General features: G+C 36.4%; 1 protein-coding gene across 10 annotated transcripts in view; it reads left to right on the top strand.

The window, feature by feature from the left end:
• msi2b (musashi RNA-binding protein 2b) overlaps positions 1-18,439 on the top strand; it is a 632,499-nt gene that overhangs the window by 163,678 nt on the left and 450,382 nt on the right. For all 10 annotated transcript variants that reach the window (XM_051931155.1, XM_051931152.1, XM_051931154.1 and 7 more), the window contains exon 6: positions 18,344-18,436. In XM_051931155.1, coding sequence (XP_051787115.1) covers positions 18,344-18,436 — 93 coding nt within the window. The remainder of the gene's footprint in view (positions 1-18,343; positions 18,437-18,439) is intronic.

The following is an 18,439-nucleotide window of genomic DNA, read 5'->3' as shown; positions in this document are numbered from 1 at the left end:
ATTTTTACACTTTAAACTCACTTTAATTGCATCAATAACTGAAAAATAGAATAAATTCTTTTCATATATAGTCTATCTGTACATGCTACATAACATGCTTGTAATCAGAAGGATAATACGATTTAGGCTTTAACAACATTCTGACTCCGGATTTCATGTGCCTTATTGCTTCTCACAGGCTGAAAATATTTATTTACATTTTCCTATAGGGTAGTGTTGCGTTTTCAAAAACCTTTTTGGAAAATTTGTATAACCTGTATGTACAGCATCTATATCTGAGCAGGGATAAACCTTGGAAGGTGTCCCAATTTATCACATGGTACTTTCAAGCACACTCACAAATACATACATACAAATACAGTGATCCCTCGCTATATCGCGCTTCGCCTTTCGCGGCTTCACTCTATCGCGGATTTTATATGTAAGCATATTTAAATATATATCGCGGATTTTTTGCTGGTTCGCGGATTTCTGAGGACAATGGGTCTTTTAATTTCTGGTACATGCTTCCTCAGTTGGTTTGCCCAGTTGATTTCATACAAGGGACGCTATTGGCAGATGGCTGAGAAGCTACCCAACTTACTTTTGTTTCTCTCTCTCTTGCGCTGACTTTCTCTGATCCTGACTTAGGGGGTGTGAGCAGGGGGGCTGTTCGCACACCTAGACGATACGGACGCTCGTCTAAAAATGCTGAAAGATTATCTTCACGTTGCTATCTTTTGTGCAGCTGCTTCCTGAAACGACATGCTGCACGGTGCTTCGCATACTTAAAAGCTCAAAGGGCACGTATTGATTTGTGACTGTTTGTTTTCCTCTGTCTCTCTCTCTCTCTCTCTCTCTCTCTCTCTCTCTCTCTCTCTCTCTCTCTCTCTCTCTCTCTCTCTCTCTCTCTCTCTCTCTCCCTGCTCCTGACGGAGGGGGTGTGAGCTGCCGCCTTCAACAGCTTTGTACCGGCGGTGCTTCGCATACTTAAAAGCCAAATAGCCCTATTGATTTGTTTGGTTTTCTCTCACTTTCTGACATTCAGTGCTCCTGACGCGGACTCCTTTGAAGAGGAAGATATGTTTGCATTCTTTTAATTGTGAGACAGAACTGTCATCTCTGTCTTGTCATGGAGCACAGTTTAAACTTTTGAAAAAGAGACAAATGTTTGTTTGCAGTGTTTGAATAACGTTCCTGTCTCTCTACAACCTCCTGTGTTTCTGCGCAAATCTGTGACCCAAGCATGACAATGTAAAAATAACCATATAAACATATGGTTTCTACTTCACGGATTTTCTTATTTCGCGGGTGGCTCTGGAGGAGGGATTACTGTACATAAGTATTTGGACAATTGACTGACTAGCTGTTCCATAGCTAGGTGCGAGCAGGTCAATCATTATTTCATTAACTGTTAAACAGGTAGAAGGTCTGAAGTCAATTCCAAGTGTGGAATTTGCATTTGGAAACTGTCGCTGTGAACTCTCAATATGAGGTCCAAAGAGCTGTCCATGCAAGTAGAAACATTAGGCTGAGAAAACAAAACAAACCCATCTGAGAGATAACAGAAACACCAGGAGTGGTCAGATGAACCATTTGGTACATTCTTAAAGAGAAGGAACACACTGGTGAGCTCAGCGGCACCAGAAGGACTGGACAACCATGGAAGACATCTGTGCTGGATAATTGCAGAATTCTTTCAATTCATGGCATTTAGCCAAACCAGGAACACTCTCTGGGAGGTAAGCCAATCGTTGTCAAAGTCTACAATCAAGACTTCACAAAAGTAAATACACAGGGCTAACAACAAGGTGCAAACCATTGGTAATCCTCAAGCATAGGAAGGGCAGATTAGACTTTGCCAGAAAATATTTTAAAAAAAAAACAAAAAAAAAACAAAAAACAGCTTTGAAACAGTTTTCTTTGGACAAATGAAACTAAGATCAATATCTACCAGAATGGTGGATTGAGAAGAGTTTGGAGAAAGGAAGGAATGGCTCATGATCTGTAGCATACCACATCATCTGTGAAACATGGTGGAGGCAGTGTTCTAGCATGGGCATGTATGACTGCCAATGGACATGGGTCACTGGTGTTTATTGATGATATGACTACTGACAAAAGTTGCAGGATGATTTCTGAAGTGTACAGGGCTATACTATCTGCTCAGATTCCGACAAATGCTGCAAAACTGATAGGATGATGCTTTATAGTACAGATGGACAATGAGCCAAAACATACTGTGAGAGTAAAGCAAGTGCATTTAAAGGGAAAGAAGTGGAATTGTCTTCAATGACCAAGTCAGTTAACTGGCCTCAAAGCAATTGGTTATTCATTTCACTTGCTAAAGATAAAACTGATGACATAAAGTCCAATGAACAAGCAGTATCTGAAGACAGCTGCAGTAAAGGCCTGGCAAATTATCACTAGGGTGGAAACCCAGCACTTGAAGAAGGCCATGAGTTCCAGACTTCATGTAGACATTGACAGTAAAGTATTTACAACCAAGTATTAATAATTAGCATTATATTCATAATTGTGTTTAGTTTGTCCAAATACTTAACTTAACCCCTGATAATGGGGCAGTATAGTGTTAAGAAGGTAAGAATTAATCCAGATCCCCTGCAGCTGTGAAGCAGGAACTTAAGCCATTGTGCCACCATATGGTCCCATTTGAAAACATTATTTACAGTATACAATAGGATTAAAATGAATTTTATAATGTGTATATTTTATTTTAAAATTGGTTGCATCACCCTTACTGAATCTCTTTCCACTTGTCCTCAAAGGAGAGAAGCACACAAACAGACAATGCTGCTGGTTTGCAAGCAAATAATACCGGTACATTTGAGAATAACAAAACTTTTGTGAAAGGACACATTAGGTTTGGAAAATAACGCTTATACAGTATGTGCAAGGTAGTTTGGTCATATGTATGAAATAAGTCAACAGTTTACACGTCACACTTTTAAACATTTTTTGATTAGCGGAAATAAACTTCTCTTTTTTGTTTTGTCTTTTTTGTTAGGCCATCTTGTAGCCTGAATGTAAAGTTCTGCAGAACAAAATCCCCAATCATATTTCAGTACATTATCATTTTCAGAAAAGCATGTACAATTGACTTTATATAGGAACTGATCTAGTACTCTCTAGTATAACTTAATAGGCTTGTTTGCATGACAAAATTTCATATGGATTACATGCTAATAGTACCTGTTCTTCCTTATAAAATCTTGGTGTAAGCACTCATGATGCCAATGAAAACAAGCATTTTAGTTACATAGCATACAGTTGGCTGGATAGGGTATGATTATGCTATGTCAAATCTCTTCACATGCCAGTATTTCCATTCTTTTTCTTAAAAAAAAACAGTTTTATATGCAGCCTTAATAAATTAATTAGAAAATGTCCTTTATCTCCACGAAATGGCAGCTTCCTTTTTACATTTTGGGAAGAGGAAAAGTGCTGCATTTAGACACTTGTGTAGCATGAGGTAGGCCCCTTGTTATATAAACACTAACTGGTAGGAATGATACAATGCCAGAATTTTTGTATTTAATACCAATACCGGGTGGCGCAGTGGTAGCGCTGCTGCCTCGCAGTTAGGAGACCCGGGTTCGCTTCCCGGGTCCTCCCTGCGTGGAGTTTGCATTTTCTCCCCGTGTCTGCGTGGGTTTCCTCCGGGCGCTCCAGTTTCCTCCCACAGTCCAAAGACATGCAGGTTTGGTGGATTGGCGATTCTGAATTGGCCCTAGTGTATGTGTGCTTGGTGTGTGGGTGTGGGTGTGGGTGTGTTTGTGTGTGTCCTGCAGTGGGTTGGCACCCTGCCCAGGATTGGTTCCTGCCTTGTGCCCTGTGTTGGCTGGGATTGGCTCCAGCAGACTCCTGTGACCCTGTGTTTGGATTCAGCGGGTTGGAAAATGGATGGATGGATATCAATACCAGTGAAATGTTATGGTACAGTACTTAATACCACAGCAAAAACAGAAATCCAGTTTAGTGGCTTTTTATTAAGGTACATGTGTTATTAAGGTGAACAATATAGTGCATTTCTGTAATATAATATGAAATATATGAATACTATTAGTAACAACAACTTTATAAAAATAAAACTGGTCTACCCATCAAGTAGTCAACTACCATTTAAGGAAACTAGTACTGGTAATTACAAAAGCCAACAAACAATGTAGGGCTTGAACTTTAATGTGTTTCAGAAATGGGGAATCCCAGGTGTTATGAAAAAATGGGGAGGGGAAGTTGTAATCTTGGGCAGATTTCAGGATAGGTGTGTAAAGAATGATATCTCTGGGTTCCCGATTTATCTTAGCATGCACACATAAATTTATTTTAAATTTAAATTTATTCTGACATTTTCTCTTCAGTAACAGATAAAGACTACTTAAAATCAACAATAAAAACACAAATTCAAACAATATTATATTTGTACTGTTGAATTAATGAACTATAAAATAACTCAGAATATTTACATTTGAACAAACTCCTTAAAGCTGTTTTTGTAGCAACACCCTTAAAATCTGGTTTGTCAGAGATTCACTATGTTAAACATTTTCTATTGTAAGATTTATATTTGCTTCATTAATCAGTTAAAAAACTATTACTAAAGCGCAATATTTACTGGATGTGTCAGACTGAATCAAATTTCAAATGTCACAAAGTCCTGGTGCTTTCATTTTCCAAATCGCTCCCTCTTTTTTTTTTTTTTTTTTAAACCTTTGTCTCAACTTTAAGCTTCCTGTGTGAGATCAAACTTGTCAGTTTTATATTAATACATTATTTTGGTTTTTTAAATGAGCGATTAGTCTGTTATTGCTTATGCCTGTGTGTTAGTCCAGATTTCTAAAATGTACCTATAGACAATTAATATACAGGCTTTGAGCACAGGAAGGTGCTATTTGTAATAAATGTATTATTATTATTGTTACTATAAATGTGAGGTGACATTACATTTGTCAACATACTATTCAAATGACATGTGTGCTTTCACTTATGGGTTATACTAATAAACATCAGTTTGCATTTAATTTTTCTATTTTTGCTAACTGTGTCTGCAATCATGCATTCCTGTTAATGCAGAACATGTTATATTGTATAATAGGGAGATTTGTGCTTCAGAATATTGAAACTCTGAATAAGTTATATTTTGGTTTTAAAAACAGAGCAGCTAATTTCTTTGCCAATGTGCAAAAGTCAAATAGCCACATCGTTTGAATCTCGCCTTCATTTTTACTTGCAGCAGCTGTTGTTAATATCGCCAGTGTGCAGTTTTTCCCCACCTTGCACATACTATTAAAAAGTAATTAAGCTCCCCATCTCTTCATCCTCTGTTACAAATGCTTGACACTACAAGTTAAACGATTACACGTCCTTTGATTGGAAACATTATTTTGCTTTCAAAGCACTCACAAATATGTTTTTGAACCATCTCCATAATGGAATAAAAGTGGCAAGAACGGGTATGGTTAGCTTTTGTTTTTATTAAATAAATGCAATTCCATCAACCATGCACTGAAATTCTGTAGGCCTTAAACTCGATGCATTTCCGGACTTGACTTTTGCTGTTTGCTTTTCGACATGTGTTAATGTGGTGATGAATCATCTCCATTGTAAACCATTTTTAAAATGAGATTTTACTTGTGTTTCCTCGTGTATTATTGTGTCTTCCAAAGTAATTCATCCATTTGTTGTCATACATAAGTACAGTGCACAATTCATGCAGTGCCAATACTGTAAAAAAACAAAAACTTGTACCATTACTGTTTCGGATATTTAGTAACAACTTGGTACCCAAGTATCAGTTTTTGTGACAGCCCTACTAATGGGCATGTGTAGGAAGAGTATTATTAAGGAATGTGCAGTTAAAAGTCATCAGGCTATCGTCTAAATAGTCATTTTCTTTTGGAATTTGTATGTCGGTACCAGATTTATTAGTCAGATAATAATTTTATTGGGAAGGTTTGGTTAAACATTTATACTGTATGTAATATAATATATATGTATTGTAAAAAAATGTACTGTTTGTGCAACATCATCAGGCTTACTGAAGGTGGCTGTGGTTATAATGTAAATGCATCTTACCAGATTCAATCCATTTAGTCGGGTAATATTTGATCTAGACCAAGTATTGTGTACATTAATTTTTATTCTTTTTATTTCTTTTTAGATGATAACCAGAAATATGATTTTCAAACATTGAAAGATTATTTACTCTTTTTCTCTATCACCATATAACATTGATTGTTGTAGAAAATAATCTTCAGTCACTTGGTTATTTGAGTGTCTTGATAATATAGATAATTTTCTTATAGATAGAAAAACTGTTTTGTTAATGTTTAAACAGTTTAATTAGTGGTCACTGGGTGTACCATATACAGTATATACAGTACCTACCCACATAAGTTTTTTCTTTCAACCTTTTATATTGCCTCTTTATTGCTTTGGGAGTTTATAGCAAAAGTAAGCCTTAACTAATCACCTGTCGGAGCCAATCAGTATTATGGCTGTCAATCACTGTTAGCTGTAGAATTGGAGGATCTCCATCTTTGTTGACAAGCCTTGAAAATGAATGTAAATGACTGCATTAATATTCCACATTGAAAACATGTTCAAGTTGAAATACCACAGTTTAAATTCAGCTCCTGTGAAAGGAGTGTGGCAGGCTCTATTTCCTGTCAATCATTTAAATGACAGATGCCTTACATTAGGGGAAGTAAGAAAAGGTTTATTTGTTGTATCTGCTTGTAATATAAACCCTATAAATTGCTTAATGCAGACCTTGGGTTTGTTTCTTAATCAGCTGAAGTTTTAGTTTTATATGCCCTTCTTGAAGATGTGTTTTTTGTGCTAAAAGAATATTTGCATCAAGCACTATTTATTTTTACTTATTTATTTAGGCTATTATTGTTTATGTGAATTTTTTAAATAGCTGCCTAATACCAATTTCCTCATTATTTCATAGAAAGGTCGATCCCGTGGAGGCCTGACAGACGAGGTCTTTTGACTTGGGTGTTGCTGCAGCACTGCAGAAATTACCTTAAATATAATTGGCTAGGGTGACAGCTGAGTATTTTGAAATATGGGTGCAGTGGGAAAGAAAAGTCTTTCTTGTGACAGGGTATGTTGGTAAACCTAAGTGTTTTTTTTCCATTCACATGTTGTGTTTTCTTGAGATTTTGTTAAACCAGATTTCATCAGCCTTGGTTGTACCCTTTTGGCTAGGAGTGTTAATAGAAAACAGGGAGGAGAGGAGGTGGGGACCAGGCATTATATCTTCCAGAAAAATGATACCAAATAACTACTACAATAACCATATGTTCACTTTATTTGTTCTGCATCACTACCACTATGCATAACCAAATTAAACCAGTATCTGTGATAATAAATAAGCTTAAGGACAACCTTTTTCAGTTAATAATGTTACAAAGCAAAACCATCCATCCATTTTCTGAACCTGCTATTAAAATACAGGATCGACTGAAGCTAGAACCTACATAGATAGCATCAAAATAAAATATGTGTACCCACAATTAGTCTCCTGTTCATTCAGTTATAAGTTCAAGTTCATTGTTCTGTGTAAACAGTAGAATGAAATTTTTACTTGTATGTCAACGTAGAAATGAACCAAGGCACACATGCACAAAAGAGTATGTGTCTGTATATCACTGAATACATCACAAAAGCATAAAGAAAATCAAACCGAGTCCCTGTAGCAGTATGTTGTGCCACTTAAACAATGTGCCATTGTGCTGCCCTAAAGTAAACCAAGCAATTACACCTCTAGTTAAAGTTGATGTCATTTGTGTTCTTGTAGACACCTGGATGGTTAGCAGCTTATCTCGATCTATAATCTGTATCATGATTTGCAAAAAAAAAAGCAAACACTGTCCAGCAAAGGGATTTTTAAAATGGTAGAGAAAGGAAAACTGTTGGCAGTGAAAATGATTTTTGAACAGACGTATTTATCCTACATGAAAGAATTAACATGGGAATGTAAGGAAAGTTGGTATGAGTACAGGCTGTTCAACTCCACCTACAATAGCTCATTAATCCTTCATTTATTTAACTTTTGCAGAATTTGAAGCTCTGCTTGGTAATATTTCCCATATATCTATTGCTATGAATATGAAGGGATGTTTCTTACATTTAACCATCGATCAACTCTCATTTGGGCGTACAAGTTCACTTATGGTGAAAACTCTGCAAAGCATGACTGTCTTGTTACAGAAATGTTGTACTTACAGACATAACATTTAGTAACATAATCCTTGTATAACAATTTGTGAAAAACAATTCTCTTTTTTCTGATTTGGTTTATGCTGTAATGGTCTTGTACATATTATATATGAATAAATAATTAATGGAATGGATATCTCATTTTAGAAGTTTCTTGTAACTGTAGCATATTGCAACTATTGAAGAAATTTAAATTTACATGCAAATCAATCCTTTTCAGAATATCTATGACTCTAGGAGCTGCATTTCTTCGATGTTATATTGCTCAGTACTGTGCTTCTCAGGAGAGGTTCCCCATTAAGAAACAAGAAATGGATTTACTTGCAAGGAATTTTTTTTTTCGGCTTTGATGAATCTTGTAACATACTTTTCCTACCTCTTACACCACATTCAGATCATTTTCTAGTACAGCTACTTTATGAAGTAACATGACAAGAGTTTCTGGGGATAATTGAACATTTCATGTGGATTAAGTCTATGGACACAAGCCTGTGATCTTTTTCTGGGAACCTGATTTGGGGAACGAGGAAGTGCAAATGATGCAACTTTCTACAATAGAAATACATTTTGATTGTGCTTAACTGTGCAGAACATATATGACAACAACACATTTCAGACATAATTGTGATCTGTCAAATTGCCTGTCTTCCCTTTATGTAGCTCTTGCAGGTATATTATTACCATTTATATACATTACATGTGCTCTATATCTTCTTTTGATCTCTTGGCACATGTCTGTACCGCTATTACAAGTTCATTCAACGTTTCCACACACACAAATCACCCTAGCAAAACCATGCCACACGGTTAATTTCCTTAATTTAAAATCCTTTCTTTGAAGACCCTCCATTTCTTCATCCTTCCTTTCACTGAGACACTGCACATTAAAAGTAATAATCCTCGCTTCTATATCTTTGGCCTTAATAGGTGTCCTCTAAGTTATGTATACTATTCAATTCCTCATATAGTTTGCATGAATTCCTTTAACTAATGGAACAGGGAACATTTCCCAAAAATACTTCAATCCATATCTTACCCCTTGCTACCATGGTGGGTGTGCTCATCCATCTGTAACAGAGTGGACCTGTTTTCAAATTTTCTGTCTTACATTTTCATTTTCAGCTTTTTCACTAGCATGTAGTACCCCATATTATCTACTTATGTCAAACAAAATTTGCTCTCACCACCTGTAGACTTTTCATTACACAACTAAATGTTTTTATGAACCCCCATCCTGCAGCCCACACAGTGAAGAGTTTCTCCTAACACCCTTGCTACAAAACCATAAAAACCATACTGGCATCTTTACCTGACTCTATTTCCCCCTTCATTTTCTGGACCCATGCTACTGTTGTCTTCAGGAATTTAATCTACCACCCTACGATATGTTAAGACTGTCTTCTACTTCAGGTTCAGGTTGCTTTTAGGCAAAAAAAAAACATTGGTGTGTAAGCACTTAGTCATCCCTCCGTTTCTTCTTTGGTTATCATCTGTTTCAGACAATCTTGATCTTGTCATACATCCACACTTGATATTCTCATTCATACATTTCTACCACACAGAAAACATTTTCAGATGCACACATGTAATATACAGGTTAATTGTCTTTGCATAATGCTCGTTGTTAGTTTTGCCCACATCAGAAATTGTGCTTGTTCTCTCCTTGACATTTTAAAATTTGCAACCTTATTCTTTTTTTTATTTTTCCTAACACCCGGTCATCTAGCTTCATTGTGTTTTCTACATATCTGATTGCTGGATAATGTTATGAGCCATACTTTTATTAAGTTTTTAATGGGATGCCCTGGATAGATTTACACAATCTGTGCATTGATCTAGGCGTTTGTAGAACTCAATGATCACAAGTTTCTCTTTAGTTTTTGTTTATAGTGTAAATTGAGATAATTCAAGATGTTCCATTATGCCACAATGCCATTTTGTTTCCTTTGGCACATTGCATGTCTGTATTTGACGTCATCTCAGTGGTCATGAAGAGTATAACGGTGGCTGCTGATTAAGTGAATCTAATAATTCATTTTTATCATCATGACTTTTCTACAGCATAGCTCCAGGATTTTTGCTGGAGCAGACTGGGGGGGGGGGGGGCGGCTTAACTGTTGCGATGCAAAATAGTACTGAACAAATCCCTAATGCATTGATCAGGATGGAAGTGACATCTAGGTTCGGCTTCTTAATTCTTGCAAAGTCATACATATGAAGTGATTAATGGTTTCTGTACTTTCTTCTTAGAAGTTAATTGTATCTCTAGATTGTTACTTGCTCAGTTATTTTTGTATAATAGATGCGTGTGCATGTGTGCCAACGAAAACATGTTTATTACTAGTGCAAAAACACAAGTTCAAAGTGTTTCATTCATAAATCAAGAGTTTGATGTTGAAAATGTAATATAGTGTGGTCACTTCAGATATTTTGCAAAACAGTGTAATGCAGTACACAAATTATACATTCAATGACCAAAAGTAGCTTAGCACAAATAGTTAACTTAATGTTGCCTGAATGTGAAAATATTCGTTACTCCTTGGCTTTTTCTTAACCCCTATTTTTTTTTTATTTTTTTTTTTACCCCCTTTCATTTTATTCCTGCTCACAAAGGAGTTGACAAAGCAGTCTATTTCCACATTAATAAAATACTCCTTTTATTCAAGATAAGGTCTTTTCTTTGTAAGTATTGTTATGGACAGTTTCCTATGCAAGCAGGTGACATAAGTACAAGTGTGAATGCACTTAATTTCTTTAATGGTTCTCTACTCCATAATGTGGACAGAAATGAAATTGCAAGGCAAGCTAAGAAAAGCAAAGCTACAGTCTTGGCAAGCTTTTCAGAGTCGACCCCTTAGCACAAGCTTTCATATAACTGGCAGTGTATGTGATCTTAACAGTCTTAACAATTAATTATTAACCATGTTAATTATTTATTTGTATAAAGAAATAGTGAAATACATTTGTTTAAATATAGAAAACGCATACCCTGCAGTACTGTAGGTTTTTACTGCTGTCAGTTTTAATAGGAAATAGTTTTCTAATCCTATATTCATTTATGTATTTATTTGTTCAACTACTGATAATTGGGACATGGAGAACCACAGTTCATTTCAGGACTATCATATCCAACATCAAACCAAAGAACCTCAGACTGACGATAAAGCCATTGTAAGGCACATTAATGCAAGCATTCATGCTCACACCTACTGTTTAATTTAGAGAAGTAACTTAACCCACATCAGTGTCTTTTGGATGTGTCAGGAAGCCAAAGCAATGAGGGGAAAAAGGCCATGCAAATACTGTGAAAACATGCAAAATCCATAATGTCTGCGGTCAGCCTGGGATTTTGACCCAAATCAATAGTACAATAAGGCAGCAGGGTCAACTACTGTGTCATGGGTTGCCCGATTAGTCATTCACTGCTGAACTGCTTCAAAAAAACTACAAATCTGAATTCATTTTATGATTTTCTTCTCTTATTTTTCTGTTAACTTATTAAAGTGCACTTTACAAGTTGACAGGCAGCCCAGTCTGTATCATAAATGACTTGAGAGCAACCATATTTTCAGGAAAGTTTATTTGATTTGTTATTAAGAAGCATCCATAATAGCTTATAAATAACCAGCAGCTTAAGGTGAACCTTCAGGAGCTGGTGATTCAACCCACTGTGAGCCAAAGCAGTACAGGACAGGAGAATAGCAAGCACTACAGCACTCATTCAAACATTTTATCACCAAAGACATGTCCTTGCTAAATCCTTAATATTTCTGTAGAAATTTACTTATTGTATTTGCTTTTCAGCAATTGCAAAGAAAGTCTGGGTTGAAGGTGAAGTTCAAGTTTATTGATATGTGTACATAGTACACAGCTAACGTGTCTCCTCAGAACAATGACAATAATACAATGCCAACAAAGACACATATACACAGAGTCAAGACAATTTTATTTATAGAGCACATTTAAAAACAACGGAAGTCAACCAAAGTGTTGTACAGCTTCCATAAATATGCCAATATACAGTATACAGTAAATACATAAACTAAAAATAAATGCACACATACAAGTTTAGAAAGCTAAGGCAAAAAAAGGCCTTCAAATTGGATTTTAAAGTCACCAAAATTGGTGATGACCTAATATAAAAAGGTAGACTATTCCAAAGCTTAGGGACAGCTAATGCAAAAGCCCGGTCCCCTTTAAGCTTAATTCTAGATCTTGGCACAACCAAGAGCACCTCATTGATCATGAAGGAGAGTTAGAGTGCAAGGGGTCTGTAAGATAGAAGGACACTAAATCATTCAGGGACTTACAAACAAACGGTAAAAGTTTAAACTGAGTCCTGTAGCAAACAGGAAGCCAGTGAAGAGAAGCTAAGACTGATGTGGTTGTGTGTCCGTGTGCCTGTTAGAAGCCTGGCACAGGAGTGTTCTGGGAGAGCTGAAGACGAGCAAGGAATGACTGATTTGCTCCAATGTATAATGACTTGCAATAGTAAAGCGGAGAAGAGACATACACATGAATTAGTGTTTCAAAATCATGTACAGAAAAAAAGGGCTTGAACTTAACCAATACCCTGAGCGGATAGAAACAGGCTTTAACAATGGAGTTAATTTGTTTATCAAATATGAGGGCATTATCAAAAATCACAGCAAGATTTTTTTCAAAGGGTTCACAATAGGTTGTGAAAGAGCCAAGATTAACTTCTGGAGCACAAGTAATATCAGAAGGTCCAAAGCACACAATCTCTCTTTTTTTGTCATTTAGGTTAAGAAAATTGAGTGACACCCATGTTTTAATGTCTTCCAGATATTCCAATAAAGGTTTAAGAGAATTTGTTTTGATCTGTTTCAGTGGAAACTATCTGTGTATTGTCTGCCTAACAGTGGAAAGAAATACAGTATTTTTTAAAAATTGATCTTTTTACTTTTAAAAGGATACCTTTTAAATTTATGCCCATCTACCTACACTCAATAACCCATAATGTACAAAGTGAAAGCATGTTTTCAGAAATGTTGACAGATTTTTTTAAAAATCAAAAACTGAAACAGTGTTTATATTCCAATTTTTCTTATGATTGACTATTCAGTAACTGTACAATCTATGGGTGGAAACTATCCCTGAATATTCTTGGTGTGAGTGCCAATGGTCCTGTATAATTTGCCAGAAAGTTGGAGTAAGAAAACTGACTGTGCGAGATGGCTAAGGCCTTTAATAATCCTATTTCCCTTTCTAAGCCAGTGAATGTTGCGTATATGCTGACCAGAAGGCAGTTGTGTGCCAGTAGTATTCTGTGCCACCTTCACCAATCCCTGCAGGGCTTTATAATTTTAAGACAAGCAGGTAAAGTACCAAGATGTAAAGTAGCCAGTGAGGATGGCACTCTATTAGTTTGTAGGAACAGATGGAGAAATGCAAGCTGTCCTTAGACACCTGAGGAAGTAGAGGCACTGGTGAGCCTTCTTGACAAGAGATGAAATATGTTGTGCCTATTTAGATTCATTAGTGATCGTCACTCCAAGAAATCTAAAGCTGCTCACCCTCTCAACAGCATCCTCTTCATTGTAGATTAGAGTGCTGTCTGCCTTCTGATTCCTGAGGTCTGTGATCATCTCTTTGGTTTTGCTGAAATTAAGAATCCTATTGTTGTCCTGGCACCATTGAGTCAGTAGGTAGATTTCTTTTCTGTAAGCCATCTCATTATTATTGGTGTTCAGGCCTATGATGGTGGCATCATCAGAAAATTTAATGATATAGTTGTAGCTATATTTAGTCACCAAGTTAGATGTGAAAAAGGAGTACAGAGGTGGGGGCTCCTCGTATTACCAAGAAAGATGTGATTCTTCCCATCTGCACATCCTGAGGTCTGTTTCTTAGTGAGTCCAAAATCCAATTGCAAATGGTGGGACTTAGTTCTAATTTGAGGAGTTTGGTGGTCAGGATTGTCTGTACAACAGACACTGAGCTGTAATCTATAAACTAGACTCTGGCAAAACAGTTTTTATTATCCAGATGTGCCAGGATAGTAATGATGTGCAAAGCATATGGTATCTTTTGTGTACGGGTTATGATGATGTGATCATGACTACCTGGAATATTTTGTTTAATAAATCCCAGCACCAGTTTATCAAAGCTTTTCATCACTATTTGCGAGAGTGTGTCAAGTTTTTAGTCATTTAGACAGTCCATTTTTGTTTTCTTAGTCACAGGGACTAGTTGTCATTTTGAAGCAGGTGGGGACCACAGATTCTTTCAGCAGTATGCCAAATATTTCAATGAAGATGTCAACTGATTGGTCAGTACAGATTTTTGAAATATGCTCTGAAATTTCATCCAGAGAGGGAAATTTTATTGAGATTAACTTCTTTAAAAATCCTTCATACATTATGTACAGAAACAAAGAAGGACGGATCATGTGGTGCTGCCGGCCTTCAGATGTTGGGCTACTTGTTACTGCAATCAAAGAAGGTATAAGAAGACATTAGGTTCGTTCTCTAGAAACAACCCGAGAACGTTTTTGGAAAGCACTGAATACGGCATTAAGAATTTATATATTTTCTTCAAACTCAGAAGCATTTGGCAAGCCCGTTACAGCCGGCTCGCAAGGAGTAGATGAAAGCGTGTACTGCAAGGCCATTTCCAGTTTCAAGTGATCTTCAGGAATCGATGAGCTATCGTGACCTGCATCACTTGCACATTCACTCCCACTTTCACTCTCAACTGGAGACGATAAAGTGGCCTGGGGTCCCAGGAGATCTGTGCTTTCGCCCGTCTGCTCCGGGTCAGTCTCTGTAAGGCCATACCTTGAGGTTGAACTTGGACTTGATGGCCTGTCTAGGCTTGGGTGTATCTTTGGGTTTAATTGCCGTTTCTTTCTGAGCCCCTTTCTTACTGCTCATGTTTATATATGCTTGCATATACTGTAATAGAACTTCCTCGAGTTGGGTAAAAACAGGATACCTCGGGATAATAAAAATAAGAGAAAAATTAACACTGCCGCTAACAGAGTCCCGCTTCAGATCTCCCACAACGGACGAGACCAACTCTAAGAATTTATATATTTTATTAATCTAAGTAGTTCCTTTATCCATCCATTTTCTTACTTTCTCAATACATTTTTAGGGTAGCTAAGAGCCAGAGCCTATCCAGGCGACATCAGTTACAAGACAGGAACTAACCTTTAATAGGTTGCTAGTCTACTTTTGGACTTGTATACAAAAATGTACCCACAGTCCCTCATACGAGGACAATCTATAGCCATTACTTAACCTAATGCATTCATGTTTGGGGTATGGTCAGTCCACACAGGGAAAGAGAACATACAGAGTCCACACACACACTTTAAGCAGGCCAGGATAGAAAGCTATTTTTTGAGATGAAGAGTATGTAGGTGGGGTACTGAAATGAATTGGCAGGAAGGAAATGCTGTTTCAATACTGTTCAATTTGCATTCGCTTGTGTGTAGCTGCTTTTGTTCTCAACAGAGTTTTACATTTTTATTTTTTTTTTTGCTCAGAACAGCATAAAACAACTTAGTCTTCATACTTGTCATTTCATCTTGAAACATTGTTGGTAGTAATTGAAATTACTGGAGACAGAGAACTATTTTTTACTAATTCTCCTTTTTAATTTTTATTAAGAAGGTACTGTAATTTACTTGATGTGCCAGCTAAAGAGTGTATTATTCATTAGCTAACTCGGATTTGGTTTTGCAGTCATAATGATAAACATGTTTATCTCTATCTGTAGTAATTGTTGCATATCAGAGTCATGTACATTTAGCTTTAGATGGCACTAATTATTCATTTTACAGGTTCTCAAAGGAATGCAAATAGATAGAAATGAATGGATGTTTGGAGCATCCAGCATTTGTACCCTTGCTTTTCTTTGATCAGTACTCTATGTTCTTAATTTGAAAAAGGTCTATGTGTTATTTCAAAGCACTTTTTTATTCAGTCTAAGCAACCTAGGCTAGGTGCTTGTTTTAAAGGTCACAGATGTTTTGCCTCTGTGTGCAAACTCATTGAAAAGCACAAACACAGCATAAAAGTTAGAGGGGATATGCTGTGGGATGCACATGTGCCAGCCAGCTGGAGAAGGAGGCTCAGTAATTTATCTAGAAGAGAAAATGTTACACGTTTGAAAAGGAGTAGCTGAAATCATGCTGATCTTCGTTTTTTTTAACTACTTTATCATCTCTCCCCTCCTGCCCCACTTAAAAAATCTCGGAGTGTTATGAAACAGTGACAGCTGGACATAGTGAATGTCAGAAAAGCTTCATAATTCATACTGTTACATGGCCTAACAAATATTTTTTTTTTGCACTTCTTTAGAATATTTGCAATAATTTAATTTTCCCTCAGGAACAAATACAGTATTATGTATGTATGTCTGTCTGTTTTTGCAAATGCTTTCTAAACTTAGAGGTACATATTGCCCCTTTTTTAAAGATTCAGTGAGTCATTTTTTTGTCCAGCAAGAACTGCAAATTGTAATGATTTTTTGGGAATTTTTCATTTCTCACTTTTCAAAAGCACATGTTTCAAAAGTATATTTGTGCAGCTGGGAATTTTTTTGCAGAAACAATCTCTTTGATTATACATATGTATATATGTACTGTATAATCATATGTATATGTTACCATCAATGTGTGAAATTAGGCATTGTGTGGAATGCCTAGGAAATCTATAGAATGCCAAAAATGGGACATTAACGTATGAAATGATTTTAATTTTAAACATTTCCTAAGCATTCTGTGCAATGCCAAAAGGCAAACTGGCAAAGTTTAAAATACTTTGCTAGTGACTGACGTTCCTGATCATGAAATACCTCTTTGATCAGCTGCTATCGCTCAGTCCACAGGAAGCGGTCAAGGTTTTGTTAGGTGTATGTGCACGAACAAGTGTCAAAATATGCTCTTGTGTGAAAAAGACAATTAAGTACAATTCAAAATGCTGTTCTTGCCTTCCTTTTTGTAACAAGTAGTTTTTTTTAGTAAGAGAGTCGTGTGGTTTTTGTTTTGTATTTCTTTTTTCATTTTCACATACGTCTTTTCCATAAAGGCCTTTTCATGACTCACTTTTCATACTTTGTCTAAATAGTATTTGTTGTTCTGTATAATGCCTAGGTATTATATACAATGCCTAGGGAAAGTATATAGCATATTAAGGCAACAGAGACATTTCATGCTTTGCCTAAAAATGTCACACATTCTATAGATTTCCCAGGCATTCTATACAATGCCTGCTTTTCACACATTGCAGCTAACAAAGACTGAAACTCAGACAGCTACAGATTTTTTGGAGGGGTGGTTGGTATTGTTGTTTTAAAACTCAATTTCCAGCTGTGAATCATCCTGTTCTAGCAGTATCCCTTGTAATCAGCTCTCTTCCTTAAAAACCCTTGTGCTATTATTGACTGCTGTGTTGTTTACAAATTGTATTGTATTGTACCAGCCTTATTGCTAATATTAGTGACATCGTTATTTTCTTTTCAAATTCAATACACACTGCTTGACATGCTTGCTTTTCTGCCTACTATGTTAATGTGTGTTGGAAAAATAATTAGAAATTTCTGTTATACTGGAGAAGAAATCAAAAAAGCTACTGCAGAAGGAGTGCCGCAGTCTGGTTTGCACCAAGAAACAGTTTGTAGCCGTAGTGTCTGGATGATAAATGCTCATTTTGTGCAGCAGTTGATTTTCTCAACTTGATTCCTATAGTAGAGCTGTGCACAGCTGCTCGCTGATTGACACGATCTTACTAGGTGCAACATCAGTCTTCACTGATGGAGACGTAATGGGAAGAAACACTAAATCCAGGTGGTGGGGGAGGGCGAGAGGATAGATGAGCTGTACAGTGGGTTGCAGTGAGAAAGCAGCCATTGCATGCTGTGCACTCATAGGTACCACAGACGAGTAATTCAGTATTAGCATACCATCTCCTTTAATTTTCACTATGTTCCTTGTGCCATAAATGGTGACTCTGTTCATTTGTTAGTTTATGTACTTACTATTGTGGTTATACTGTTAATGTTTTTACTAGTTGCCATCAAACTGAATAGTTCAAAGACTTGTGCTTGCCATTATAAAACATTTATTGTTCTTTTCCTTCTACAGATGGTCACAAGAACAAAAAAAATATTTGTTGGTGGATTGTCTGCAAATACAGTAGTTGAAGATGTGAAGCAATACTTTGAACAGTTTGGCAAGGTA

This window comes from Erpetoichthys calabaricus, chromosome 8, assembly GCF_900747795.2.
Source record: "Erpetoichthys calabaricus chromosome 8, fErpCal1.3, whole genome shotgun sequence".
Classification (NCBI taxonomy): Eukaryota; Metazoa; Chordata; class Cladistia; order Polypteriformes; family Polypteridae; genus Erpetoichthys; species Erpetoichthys calabaricus.
Note: the sequence above shows the minus strand (reverse complement) of the source record. Positions and strands in the feature narration are given on the sequence as shown.